The sequence below is a fragment of the Boeremia exigua genome (genome assembly GCF_020726555.1).
Source record: "Boeremia exigua strain MPI-SDFR-AT-0100 chromosome Unknown C7974scaffold_11, whole genome shotgun sequence".
Taxonomy (NCBI): domain Eukaryota; kingdom Fungi; phylum Ascomycota; class Dothideomycetes; order Pleosporales; family Didymellaceae; genus Boeremia; species Boeremia exigua.
The window spans coordinates 832,504-846,100 of NW_025763528.1; the positions used below are offsets into that span (position 1 = coordinate 832,504).

The window sequence follows — 13,597 nt, forward strand, 5'->3', positions numbered from 1 at the left end:
AACGAGTGCGAGCCACGCGAGGCAACACATCGACAGCAAACGTAGCATGGAAACGGACTACAATGCATTCACTGACATACTGCATGGGTATCACGACTTGCCAACCTCCAACCCGCCATCCGCGCGCTTCGCCACTGCCGCGCCCTCTGCACGCGCCGCCGCCGCCGCCGGCTCAGCGCCAGCCTGCTGCTCCCTCGCCGGCTCGCTCGGCTCGCGCTCGAGCACACTCCGCCTGCGCGCCGCGTCCTGCATCTTCTCAAACTCCCACACCACCTTGTCCGCGACGCGCAGCAGCGACCGGCCGTCCTCGAGATCCAGCCGCCAGCGCGCTTTCTTGTCCTGCGTGTAGCCCGGGTGCGCGATGCTGGCCTCGAAGCTGCGGACCTCGGCGTCGAGGGCGGCCTGGGTGCGCTCGAGTTCCTGGATGGCGAGGGCCGGGTTGTGGGTTTTGAAGTCGTGGGTTGAGGGGGGCAGCCAGGCGGTTACTGGGCTCGCGGGCGTTGTGGGGGAGTCCATGAGGGCTTTGTGTTGCAGCGACATGCGCCAGTTGATGAGCCGCGATTGGAGCTGCTCGGCGGCGCTGCGGAGCTTGTTATATGTGATTTGCAGGAGCTGGAGCTCTTCGAGACGCTTTCGCCGCTCTTCGTCGTCCACGTCTTGAAGGTGGCAATACTCGTACTGTCTGTGTGCGCTGATGTATAGGATGAACTCGGCCTCCTTTAGTAGAGCTGCAATCTCCGCTTCATGCTCCTCTATCCTGGCGTAGGTGGCCTCCACACTGATGTACTTCAGATCCTCTGCATAATCGAATGGTGGCAGATAGTAAGACTGGTCATCCTGCGCATGTACAGACTCCGAGCTGTCAACGTTGAAATTCGAGTCTCGAGGTTGGGCCGAGGCGGCGTCCTGATCATCAGCCTGGCTGAAGGCCGAGTCTGGAAGTTGCTGCGCGTACCACAATGTGTTGTGGCGAATATACAATTGCACCAAAGGGTTGAACCTTGCCATTGCCTGCTTATCCCAGAACAGATCCCAGAAGGCGATGGAGCGTCGCTCTTGCCGTCGCGTGAGGCGCGCGTAGGCCCGTTTTCGCTCGCCGGTATACTGCAGATAGCTATGCCCAGCGAGAACCCCTGCGCATGCTCCTATGTTTGCCAAGCCCAAGCATCTTGTCCAGCGCGGAATAGCAAGCCGGCGTATGAAGAGGGCGGGTACCGATATAGCAAGTCCTAGTCCTCCGCCGATGAGACAGCCATCGTCGATGGTGAAGCTCTTCGCCTTTTCATATAGCTTCCAGGGCGAAGCATCTTGATTGTTTTGCGAGAGCACGACCGACGTGAACCGCGAGTTGCTATACAACTCCGCCGCTGCCCCCAGCACACCTGCAAGTAGACCCAGTTTCGCCGACGATCGTATGAAGAGCGCCGATCTCGAGAGAGCATAGCCTGGAATCACTCGTTGACTGTATCGCGTAGCAAAGGACGTATACGCGGCGGCGGCGGCGGTCGAGCCGAGGACCGAGTACTGGAGCGTCGCATTTGCGCCGAGGGGGTCTGGTCTCTTGGGGAGGAGCGCATGCTGCCCTTCGCCTGTGGATGTTAGTTACTGCAACAGGCTGAGCTGTAGAGGGTCGCGGCGTACCAGAAGGCACCAGGAGACGGAATCCCATATTCAACGAATGTGTGTCGCACAAGGCTACGCTTACAAGCACGAAGGCACCGCTCCGTGCGTAGATTCAGGGAGGGAGACTGCAGGAGAGCAAAAGATAGGCATGGCCGCTCATCGTGGGCGTGACATGTTAGGCAGAAGGGTGGTGTGTGGGTACTCTGGACGGCTGAGGCTGAAGGTGAGGCTGACGGGTCGATGTAGCACTAGCGAGCCATTTAGGGCGATCAAGGCTTAAGCCACCTGCAACGCAAGGGGCTGCGAGCTTGGAATGACACATGTGATAAGAGCGCGTGAGTGTCGCTGAACGTGACAGTTGACGAGTGTGGAAGGAATTGCAGGTCACGCACCCATGTGAACGCGGGTTGTGGCCTGCATGAGGTGCAAGATTATAGTGTTCCCGATTTGAGAACATCGTGTGTATTGACACTTCTAGCTGAATGCACCTATGCACCTGCTATTATGGCTGATATGAGCCTGAAGAATGTCTGTAAATACATGCCGCCAACCCTACGCAGGATATGAACAGTCTCAGAGACTTTGACACTGAGTACCGCCGAACGCCATCGCTAAACCCACAGGATAAACACCTATTGCACTTTTGAGAACAAAGGAAATCGACAAACAAAAAGATAAACGCTCGAAGGAGAAAAGATGCACAACTTTCTCATCGCCTTTGCATGACGATTTTTGTGTCTTCATTCCGGAGGAATTCAAACACACCCCTGTTGAGCCGGTCCAGTCCATCCTTGAAGAGATGCTCTGTGTTCTCTGTATTGGAGATGACTGCGAATGTCTTGCAAAGCAGGTCTTCTGGGCTGGCACCGTCCAGAGGGCTCATATTCTTCCACTTCAACCGCATAACCCGAAGATCGTTCATAGCAAGGAGGCGATCCATGAGCCCTGCTGGGCTGACTCCAGGTTGCACTAGCAGTGAGTGGCGGAGACTTGTGATGGACTGACGTTCGTGCAGCCAAGCCTGCAAGACGCGGGAGCAGATCTCATAATGGGGTCCAAGATCAGCGCGGAACATGGCCTCACCAAGGTACCAGAGGTTTTGGATCTGGCTGATGATGATTCTCTCGTCTGGTGGTGATGCTGGCCTTGGAAACAGGTATTGAATGAGCAATGCAAGTACCTCACATTGAAGCAAACGCAATTCAACCACAGGAACAACAGGCCTTAGTTGATGCGGAGGAGGGATCTCGGCATGCTGGCTTTTCAAAACTGGTTGCGGTGGCTGAACAGGAGGAGCGACAGGTGGAAGAGGCTGCACAGCTTGAGGATGACCAGCCGGCACTATCGCAGGCACAATTCGCATGCCGTGGACCGGCGCATGTGATTCTATCGGCGCAGGCGCGGGCGCGGGCGCAATCTGCTGAATTAGAGACTTAATCGATGGAGCATTTGCGTCTTGCGCGAATGGCGTGCTAGACCTGCTAGAAGGGTGAGGGGCAATAGAGCGGCCGACATGATGACTACTACTGGGTGTATTCGCACGACTTGAGGTTTGAGCTGGCGCTTGCTGCTGGTGTAGCTGAACATGAGTCTTGGAAGGTGTGCGATTGTGGGACTGGCTCTCAACATGAGATTTGACTTGGATTGGCGGTGAGCTTTGCGGCTGTTGCTGGGAGGTCGCTTGAGGCCCAGGTCCAGAGCCAAACAAGGATTGAGATGGTGCACGAGCCACTGACGACTCGCGGCTGACGACACCGTTGGTAGGGGTGGGTGATTTGATCTGTTGGAATCCCTGACCAGCAGCCGACACCGTAGTAGGTGCAGAGACAGATCGAGGATCAGAAGTTGTAGATGGCAAAGTAGCGCTCTGTGCAGCTGAATCGTATGGGCTTGTGTATGTGCGAGGCTCTACCCGGTTTAGTGCTGGCGAGGTCATTTTCGAGTCAAGTGATGATGCTCGTGAGATTTCATGTGAGGACTCTCGGACTGGTGGCGGTGGCGGTGGTGGCGGAGTGTTGGCCGAGGGGAAGCTTGTGTTGACAGCCGTGAATCCCCCAGCAAGAGTTGACGAAGCTGTAGGCGGGCCAGAGATCCCATTGACTTCATTGATTGACATTGGGCCAAGTTGGATGCGGCTAGATTCGGGACCAACATTTGGCGCTGGCGAAAGATGATGGTTCTGATCGAAAGGTCGCACCGGCAGAGGTGGTAGATTTTCTATGCTACCGGGGCTTGAAGCGCCATAAGACTTGAGTGACTTCCTTGGACTCGCACTCCTGGTTCCTGTCGGCAAGGTACTGTACGGCCGTTTGGCAGGCGAAGAAGGATGTTCCTCTCCATCTGACATAGAGCCGCCGCCTAGGAATGCCGAGCTCTTGCGCTTTTTCAAGTTAGGAAAAACTTTGGCCTCGCTATCAGCGCGAACTGACGAATCAGGCTGCGGTGGTGATAGTGATAGTGGTGTTCCATGCTGAGACTGCAAGGAGGTCAGCAGACTAGCTACAAAGCCAACGTCATGTGAATGGTGGCAAACGTCTGCACTTACAGCACCTTCAGCGTCAATATCAGCAAGAGTGTCGTAGTCGTTGGCACCAGAAGGCCTTTTAAGCTTCATGTTCCTGATGTAGTAGCATGCTTTGATGATGATCCATCGATGCAGGTGGATTTTGAGTCTGCACTAGTTAATACGATGCGCAAAATCAGACAGTCTACATGTTGCGCAAGATACTCACGTTTCTCGGTGTTCCGCATTGTCGTAGAATAAATCCTTGTTGTAGGTCTTCTTAGTTGAATCGGGAGTGAGGAGACAGGTGCGATCGGCATTCCTGCCCCAGATAGCGGGCCCGTAAGAACCGAGCAGTTCTTCAAGCTCGGTATCTAGGCTGTGTGGATCTGCAGCAAAATCGAGCAATGCATCTCTTTCCTTGGGCAGCTCTTTCGACAACTTTGTGACTTCACTTGACAGCTTGCGATAGTCCGGATTGTCGAATTTGGGGATGCCGCGGTTTGTCGTTGAGCTGGATGCGGACAAGCCCAGCCCCAAGCATTCAGTCACTTCGCGGATAGTAGGCGAATGGCTGCTGAAGACGCTGATCCATCTTTGCCTATCCCATCGTCGCACGCCGTGCTCCAGATCCAGAGCCAAGTTGTCTTTGGAACTCATGGTGATGCATGAGTCCGGGTGGATAATAAGAGGCGAAGATGAAAAAGTGATGGGGATGGCGCAGGCCAAACGTGGATGCGATAGAGTGAGACTCGGTAACGTAAAGGGGACCACTCCAGCTAGTTAGCGTAAACGTTCGTTCCACTAGCGGGCTGCCTTTCTTTTGGCAGCAACAAAGTTCAGGTTCTGCTGTCTCAGACGCCGGACGTAGTCTCTCGGCATACACTCTGCGCAATTTGCCTAGGTGTCGAGAGCTCCAGAGGTCAGGTGAGGAGCGTGGAATACCAGAGTCGGGAGATGCATGCAGGAAGCGAGCGAGTTCTGACCGATGCTATCGAGTACGCGTCCACTCGGTATGACTCGCCGCCACCCCTTGAGTAATCATACTACCACTCCTATTCCATTGGGCAGGCATCACGGGCTACTGTGCCCTTGCTTCTGGTGTGCGACGCTTGTGGTTATTTAGCATAACAACAAATAAATTATCTACCGTACATTTGTGTCGATACGTGTAAGAGTTATGCTAGCTTTGGTCAAAATTCCCGAGTGATCTTCCACGTCAAGCAGTAGGCTCCTCTCTGTCAGCGAATAAGCGTAGCGAATACGCTTTCGTAAAGCACAGATGCGTCTATGACGCGCTCGTATCGACTTTGAGTTTTTACTCGTGCATGATTTAGGGTTAGGAATTGCACATCGGTGTAACATCGGATCAGCGTTGTCCGCTCATGTACGGGTTGACCTGGAGCGTCCCGCTGCCACTCTTACTCTACACTTGCCTGTTGCAGACTTGAGGTGAGGCGGCGCACACGTATTGAATCTGACAATCCCTGTCTGTGCTCTCGGGACGTACTTTCAATGCGACACGTAAAGATAGAATCGAGGCATAGACTTGGACTAGTCAGGTTAACTGACGTCGCACGCAACGTACGACATCCGCCCTTGGCAATACTACACTTTACCGAGCAAGAGTAATCTCCCCCTCCCAACAGGTCCTAAGCTCCATGTGTACACCAGCGCACCTTCTGGAGTCCTTACACAAGTAGCCTTGCATTCCTGATCGTACGCTGCGAAAGATTTTCAATGACTTGCGTCACGGGGCTAGCGCAATCCTACACAATCCTGGAACGTGATGAGATGACTGAAACATGTATGGCCGATTACCCGAATCCGATAGTGCTGGCTCATTGGTGATCGACAAGTACCCTGAACGCCGTGACTGAAAACAGTAATATGTACATGAATATTTGACAGGCAGTCTGTGCTTCCACCTGCACTACCCGACATACCACAGAGTACCCCTTCCTTCTTCCTCTTCCGTCTTGCGGAAAGGCTCGACGCTTTCTCCCAGCCAGCTGACAATCCTCGTAAACTCTATTGGCTTCCAGAGCATCTCGACTGCGAACTTTTCGCCCGCGACCACCACGAATGCTTGTCGAAGCAACTCGTCTCTGTCGACAACAAGTCCATAACCAAGCCCAAATCCTTGCCCGATGTCTTCGAAATTTGCGCTGATGGTTTGTGTGGCGCCCATAAGCGTTCTGTGTTGCTGAATGCGCCGCTCAATTTCAGGTGCGCTTTGGCCTTCGGAATTCCATCCTTCCATTGGTCAGTACTGCGATGACTCCGCTTTGAAACCCAGCCGTTATATAGACTTGTAGAAATGAGGCAAAGCACTTACGTCTGTCCGCACGGTCGAGTGCCGCGAGGTGTCGCCTAAGCTCGATCCAAGTTAGGATTGCTCGCTCCCTTGCAATGAACACTGGAATGTTTTCAAGCATCTTGTCATAATCGGCTCGCACGCCTTCTCTCCATGCTTTCTCTAGGCGGTTGAGAAGGGTGTCCTCGTCCCATTGCACGCTACACTCTTCGTTGTAGATAAGGGCTCGAAGCGCTCGCAGGCTATCATAGTCCAAGCCTCGGTATGGGATCCCGGCATTTTGTTGAGGAACGTTTTCAGAGGCCGCGTCGTCAGTCCGGAAACTCGCAACCAGCTTAGCGACCTCGACGCAAATCTGTTTGTCAACATGTGCTTGATTTGCCAGCCCAATCTGCTGCTGGACAGCGGATTCATCGTCTGCGGGTGGCGGTGCTCTTGCGCTTGCAGTAGCCCATGATGGGTTCTGCTGCGAACTATGTCCCTCTCTTGCTGCAAGTCTATCCCACACTCCTTCAACGACTTTAAGAGGTTGTTCTTTGGAAATGGATGACCTTGGAATGCTATCTTCGCCTACCGCGGCGCCATTGACAGAAGTATATCCGAGACCATCGCGGGGGCCGGCAACCGGACTGCCACCGGGTTCAGGGGGTGTCAGCATCGCAGTGGAGGATATGGGGCTCCCACGTGAAGCCGTCTCAGTCTGGAAGACTGAGTTTGGAGCAAGTGCAACAAATGATGCGGGAGTACTGCCCTCACCAGCTGTAGTCTGTCCATTAAACTCGGCTTCAGCTCTGGCTTTTCGATTTTCTTCTTTCTTCTTTCTTTCGCGATCTAAGCGCTCACGTGCCAATATAACATTGCACGCTTTGAGTCCTATCCACCAATGTACCAGCTTATGAATGCTACGAACAGTGTTAGTGAATGTCAATGTTACTTGAACTTCTGTGGAGGTCTCTTGAGAAGGATAGCCAGGCCGAAACGTCACCTACAGTTGTTTGTCTTCTTCGTTCTCAAAGTAGAGATCCTTCGGGTAGAGGCCATCTTCTACACCAGGCTCGTTGGCTGTAATTAGATGTTCCCGATCGCCAACCCGCCCCCAAATTCTGCTTCCATGCTTCTCCAAGAGGGTATCCACCTCTGGCTTTAGGCTGTTCTCTTCGCTGAGGCGCCTCATGAGATCGTCGGACTCTTTTGGTAGCGTGGCTACAACGTCGCCCATGTCCTGCACTAGCTCTCTGAGTATTGCTGATTCGAAGTTGGTCTTACCCCGTTTGTTAGACGACCATTTTGCCCTCAATCCAAGACGCTCAATTAGCTCGTGCATGCGCACTTTACTCCGATTCTTCATGATGTCGACCCAGTCTTTCGACGTGGCGTACGTGATAGCGGTGCCGTCCATGATGGTTGTTGGCGAGCTGTTCCGCTTACACAAGTCTTGTTTGTGAGGGAAATCAGCAGGATCCTCGTAGTGATATGTTGTCGCTATCGCTAGGTCCGTCGCATGGAATTCCCAAGCATAGAGAGGTAAAGGACATATGAGGGTTGTGAGTCTTGCCGTATCTGATCATCCGCAGCGTTATTGTGGGCCGCAGAGACATACAAACGGCGCCGTGTGAGTGAGTAAATGCGATAGCTTCGGCGTAGTCAATGATGCAGCCTTGCTGACCATGACTGAAGGATATATTGATGCTCAATCGATGGACCAAAGATGGGGATAGTGCAGCAACTTTGCCCCGATGTCCTGGGAAGGTTTGCGTACAAACCCTAGAAATAAAAGTGGGTCCGGTGGCGATACTATTCGTGCTCATTGGCATGCGACTTACACAAAACTTGTCAAAGCTTGTCAGCCGCGCAATTGCCTCGCACTTTCGTTGCAACTTAGCGTGTCTCCGCAATTCGCCCTTGCCTGCACGAACTTATGTGCATTGTACAAGTCAACCCCTGAGATCTGAATCGCTCAATTTGCCAGATCCACAGCCGAACTAGCTGTTGTAAGTTGCTACCTGGACGGTAGGCCTGTGCCCCGACTTCGCAATCAGTCAGCGTGCGGATATTGATTGCCGGAAAGCGGCTGACTATCATCAACACAGAGCGGGGTTTGACGCTGTTGAATGCAAGGAGAGGTGGTCCTTGGGAAACTACCTCACCACATGTTACCAACAGCCAGGTAGCGCAACAAAGTTCTTTCAAGAATTTGCAAGTGTATCCTCGGCCGACAAAGCGAAACTCTGTACTAATAGCTCTTGTAGTTCCCCTGTTTGATCTTTGGTGGTTTCATCGGCTCCCGACGCAATAAGCAACGACTCAAAAATGGGGGTTTGCCTGGTCGCAAGGATTGTCAAAAACACGATGCACTTGACGAAGCCCGGTCTGCTCGACGAGTCGACAAAAAACATCCACCAAGCTACTAGTATGGCATCCCGATCTAAAACAGCAAACATGTGGCAATTGCAACACCTACTTTGGCTTTAACAAGGTGTGGCCTCCAGCAGAAGTCTTACAGAAACGCAACCGACTCCGCAGGCGGCACTTAACCGAAGAAGACAAGATTAAGAGCCTATGCTTTTGCTGTAAAAGCCATGGGACCAGTACTTCCAGTGGTGGTTTGACGTTAAGTCAATGGCATGCAATGCATGCACCCTCTACCGTAAGGAGCACGAGGCCTGGCCATCAAAGCTTCAGCTAGAAACGAGAAGCCCGCGTGGACCAGCCCCCTTGTCATCACTGCGGAGCGGCATACGTAGTTGGCAAGCACAAACCAATACCTGGACTAGAAGGTGTTGTGGGATGTTTAATCTACCACAAGTACTATCTTGAGAATGGACATTAGCCTAGCGCTACAGTGATGGCGAGGCACCAGGGCCAGGCAGATGGCAATGGACCTTGCCATCACTGCAATGCTCCATATGTTAAGAGAGGTCACAAGCGAGTTGGTCTAAATGCGACTATGACCTGTGGCGCATGCCGACAGTACCACAGGACGAACAAGCGCTTTCCTCCACCAGACGTGCTGGCGAAATGCCGAGCAATGGCTGAACGAAAGGCCGCAAAGGCTGCTGGAACCTAGAAACGGCGCTAAATAATACCGACACAATGAGCCTGTCCTTGTGCGTTGGGTGGAGCAGGCGGGTACATCGAAGAAGCATCTGGTGCAGGTGGTGGCGGAGAGTATCTCGACATTTGTGGGGCACGATGTGCATATCATGTCTCTTACGTTGTAAGACGGCAGATTGAGGATGTGAGCCAAGTAATTGACCACGCAAGAACAAAACAATACACAGAGTGCCTTTACCTACAGTGGGGGAAACGCTTGACAGATTTTCATCTTTGATCATTATTACAACTGCAAAGGTTGCTTATCTGCCGTTCACCCTGAAACGTGAGTGCATGTGTTAGGTGGTCGGACTCGGAAACAAAGGTGTATCTGTGCTTCCTCAAGTAAAGCTGTGAGCTTGTATGTATGCAAGTTATTTAGTGACGTAGTCTGTAGAGTATCGCGTACCGCATCCAGGCACATCCGAGTTGTCTTCGAAGGATTGAAGTCTTCTCTAGGACAAGTGATAGGCTTCCAAATTGCATCTGAATACCTCCACTTAAGCTTAGCTGCACTAACAAAAAGCTTCTTGTCACTGTTCCTGATCCTTCATTACTTGTCTTGCAGTTACGTCAGTGGTAACTTGTCTGTTCCTGAATGCAGTACTGGCGGAGTGTCTTTGCGCATGTCTGTGTTTATTATCGTATACCTGAGAGTCCTGGCTTGTTGCTGCTCTGCATCGCTCTCTATCTGAGCGCTGCCGATCTTCCAATTTGGATCAGCAGCGCGACCAGGGTTGTAATTGTTCTTGCATGTCAGGGAGATTAAGAGAAATTGAGTTTCGTCATTGCGCGGCTTGTAGAAAGACCACGATAATGTAACCCCGCTACGTACAGGCATTGCACCATGAAACGTCGTTTGAGAAGTCCTGCAGCTGCGCACAACTCACCTCTGGTCCTTCGTTTCCGAAGAATCAGAGTCGCAGCATCCGACTGACCCGTGATCATCTAGACCTTGGGCTCGTGCGCAACGCTCTCGAGCTGGCTGGACCCCTTGTTGGTTCCGACCTTGACATCGCCGGCCTCGATATCGCGCTGGAGCTGGTCGAGACGCGATTCGATCTTTCCTGTCTTCCACGGAGGAATTCCACTGTCAAACACCTCGTCCATCTCCTCAAGAGATTTTCCCTTGGTCTCGGGTGCTGAAATGAACATGTGAATGAGGGCAAGGCCGTTGAAAGTTCCAAAGATCTTGATTCACTGTTAGCTGTCGGCCATAGGGAATGACGCTCTGGGAAAGACCCACCATGTACATTTTCCAGTTGATGCTCCAGAGAAGCGGGGGAACGGCAAAAGCGAGAATGCAGTTCCAGGTCCAGTTCGCAGCTAGTGATTCATTAGCACGTTGTCGCTATCAAATGGATCTCACCAACGTACCAGTTGCCAGAGAAACAGCCTTTGCACGCACTTTTGCCGGAAAAATCTCACTGGGGTATGTCCAGGACGTTGGGCCCCAAGTAGTCGCGAACGAGGCAACAAAGAGGTAGGAACATGCAACAATAGCCTTGGAAACGCCCCCGTGTTGCCGAGGGACGACCCACGAGATATCCTTGTCCGTCTCGTCAGGATTAGGGACTCCGTAGGACGCTTGGAGAGCACCAGTGGTAAACAGCCAGGTCATCATCAAGAAGCTGCCCACAAGGAGCGCTGGGCGGCGGCCAAACTTGTCGAGGTAGAGGATCGCGGGTAAGGTCATCAACACGTTGATGATGTACTGGATAGACGACGTGAGCAGCTCGTCTGCAATGCCGGCGCCCCGCATTATAAATACGATGTAGTACATCATTATGTTCATGCCCAGACAGTGCGTTAGCGACAGTATAGTATAGACGGCGTTGTATACTTACCACATAGCTGTGACCACATCTGAATAGACATACCAAGTATGACACGCTTCAGGATGCGGGGTTTGACGAGGGCGGCGAAACTGGTGGCAGCCTCCTCACGCTCGAAGCGAAGAGCATCCTCGATCTCCTTGTACTCGGCGAGGACCTTCGGGTGGTTGGGGTCACCTCCTCCGTGAAGGTTGGCAAGGACGGTGAGGGCCTCCTCCCAACGGTCCTTGGAAGCGAGCCAACGTGGAGAATACGGGAAGAAGAAGAGACCGAGGCCGAGGATAGCACCGGGTACTGCCTGGATGCCCCATGGGATTCGGAAGGCAGCCGTGCGCTGGAATGGGTTGTCGACACCACCGTCGTAGAAAGAGGACCCATACTGGATGAAGTACTGGATTAGTATACCCCACGTAATTGCCCACTGTTGCAATGAGACTACACGCCCGCGGATCTCCTTGGGTGCTATTTCACTTTGGTATACTGGTACAATGGCCGAGCAGATACCGATTGCGAAGCCACCTACGACGCGGCCAACGCACAGGAGAGCGACACCATTGGAGGCAGCCTGGAAGATGGCACCGACGCACCAGATAGCGGCAGCGATCTGAATAGCGACTTTGCGTGACAAGCGGTCGGCCAGGAAGGATGAGCAAAGTGCACCGAAGAGGGACCCAGCAGGCATGGAAGCAGTCTGTTGAACGTTAGTGAAACTCCAAAGCAGAGAGGTCAATTGATTAATTGAATGAAGCAACTCTGTATGGTACAAGTACCGAAGGGCATAGTAAACGGGTGAAGGTGGACGTTGAGAGTGGGAGGGGTGTCTTACGATACCACCCTGGCGAGTACCCGAAGGCTGCCCAAAGTAATTGGAATACGCAGGCGTTCCCAAGACACCGGACATAGAGGAGATGTCGAAACCGAAAAGCGCACCGCCGATGGCGGCGAAGCCACAGATGGCGTAGATGTTGTAGAAGGTCTTCATCCTACCTACAGTGAAGAGAGACGCAGATGTGAGGCGGTACTCAAGCTGGCGACGATCAAGGCTTTATAGAAGCGCCTTCACTTGCGCGTGATCTTACCGGTTGGTTCTCAGGGTAGAAGCCTGTGCGCCTTGACCAGCATGTGTGTGCTTGTCCAGTGGCCGTTGATCTGCGAGGACCTTCACCGAGGCCCCTGCAAGCGCTGCGCCCAGGCTGCCGCCCCCGCAAACAAGCGTTTTCCCACTCCTGGGGTCGCGCAAAGAACATGCATGACAGGTATCTTTTCACTTGCAATATAGCCGGGTCTTGGGCTTTCACTACTCTACTGAGCTGTTCCTAGCGCGGAGCAATCGATCTGAACTGTAGAACGGCTTCTGGAGAAGAACTCACTGCCTCTCCGAACGACGGACGGCTCAGAAAATATCACTGTCGGTGTGATCGATCGTGCGGTGCCCTCACATCACGCGAGGTCCAATTTCCGAGCGCCAGACCAACAGCAACATGCCCCGAAACTGCAGATGGAAGCGTACCATCCGTCTGGGCACTCGGCGTTGACCCAGTCCTGACCCCTGCATGCCAACAGGATCGAATATCATGAAGTGGAGGAAATCCGGGGCGCAGGTGAAGTGACGTTGATTCGCGGACCCACCTTGTGAGCTTAGCTAACCGTCAGCCCGAGCCCCGAGTTCGTGTCACCAGCACATGTGGTCGCAGAGCTAGATGCCCCCAGGATGTGTGTTACTGCTGCCGTTGGGCCTCCCGGACGTTGAAAGTGGTTGCGATCATCGCGGGAGGCGTCTGACCATGTGGGATCCGCCTTAAACCCATGGGGTTAGCGGACTGCCTAAAAGGTACTCCAAGCCTTTAGGCGCACCTCCGCTGCCGCGACTTTGAGCGCCGCTGAGGTAACACGATAAATACGGCGCGCATCGAATCCTCCTTTGGGAAAGACAGCCGTTGCGGCAAGGGCGTCGAATGTTGAGGCCTGCAGACGAGCGACGACAACGTTGAGCTGGAGAGCACAACGCCATCTGAAGTCGAGAGCTTGACGGCGCGAGAAACAGCCACAGCGGTCGAAAAGAGATATCCTACCGGTGCGACGGAGCGGAAGACTGAGTCAAATGGGATGGCGTGTAGGTCGCAGTACGCACCCAAGCACGTCCAACCACTTGGCACTTCTGTATGATCCATACCATCTCATCGGAGCCAATAAGCCGGAGACCGATCGAATACCTCCGTTTAAGCG

The 13,597-nt window shown here is 53.2% G+C and overlaps 4 protein-coding genes across 4 annotated transcripts; all 4 read right to left on the reverse strand.

The window, feature by feature from the left end:
• Window positions 1-90: 90 nt before the first annotated feature.
• C7974DRAFT_416691 (uncharacterized protein) lies at window positions 91-1,669 on the reverse strand (the record flags this gene model as incomplete). Its single annotated transcript, XM_046144011.1, has 2 exons — window positions 91-1,589; window positions 1,642-1,669. 2 exons carry the CDS (start codon window positions 1,667-1,669, stop codon window positions 91-93), a joined length of 1,527 nt encoding a protein of 508 aa, XP_045993367.1.
• A 592-nt stretch (window positions 1,670-2,261) lies between these two features.
• On the reverse strand, window positions 2,262-4,996 carry C7974DRAFT_47512 (uncharacterized protein). The gene is made up of 3 exons (XM_046146629.1): window positions 4,356-4,996; window positions 4,169-4,295; window positions 2,262-4,099 (listed from the first exon to the last, which is right to left on the reverse strand). The coding sequence occupies exons 1-3, from the start codon at window positions 4,784-4,786 to the stop codon at window positions 2,333-2,335; spliced, it is 2,325 nt and encodes a 774-aa protein (XP_045993368.1). The 5' UTR covers window positions 4,787-4,996; the 3' UTR covers window positions 2,262-2,332.
• Window positions 4,997-5,726: 730 nt separating this feature from the next.
• On the reverse strand, window positions 5,727-8,179 carry C7974DRAFT_402026 (uncharacterized protein). The gene is made up of 3 exons (XM_046142648.1): window positions 7,433-8,179; window positions 6,465-7,345; window positions 5,727-6,382 (listed from the first exon to the last, which is right to left on the reverse strand). The coding sequence occupies exons 1-3, from the start codon at window positions 7,840-7,842 to the stop codon at window positions 6,060-6,062; spliced, it is 1,614 nt and encodes a 537-aa protein (XP_045993369.1). The 5' UTR covers window positions 7,843-8,179; the 3' UTR covers window positions 5,727-6,059.
• A 2,135-nt stretch (window positions 8,180-10,314) lies between these two features.
• On the reverse strand, window positions 10,315-12,379 carry C7974DRAFT_402033 (general substrate transporter). The gene is made up of 5 exons (XM_046142649.1): window positions 12,198-12,379; window positions 11,385-12,062; window positions 10,914-11,334; window positions 10,783-10,862; window positions 10,315-10,727 (listed from the first exon to the last, which is right to left on the reverse strand). Exons 1-5 carry the CDS (start codon window positions 12,351-12,353, stop codon window positions 10,485-10,487), a joined length of 1,578 nt encoding a protein of 525 aa, XP_045993370.1. The 5' UTR covers window positions 12,354-12,379; the 3' UTR covers window positions 10,315-10,484.
• Window positions 12,380-13,597: the final 1,218 nt, after the last annotated feature.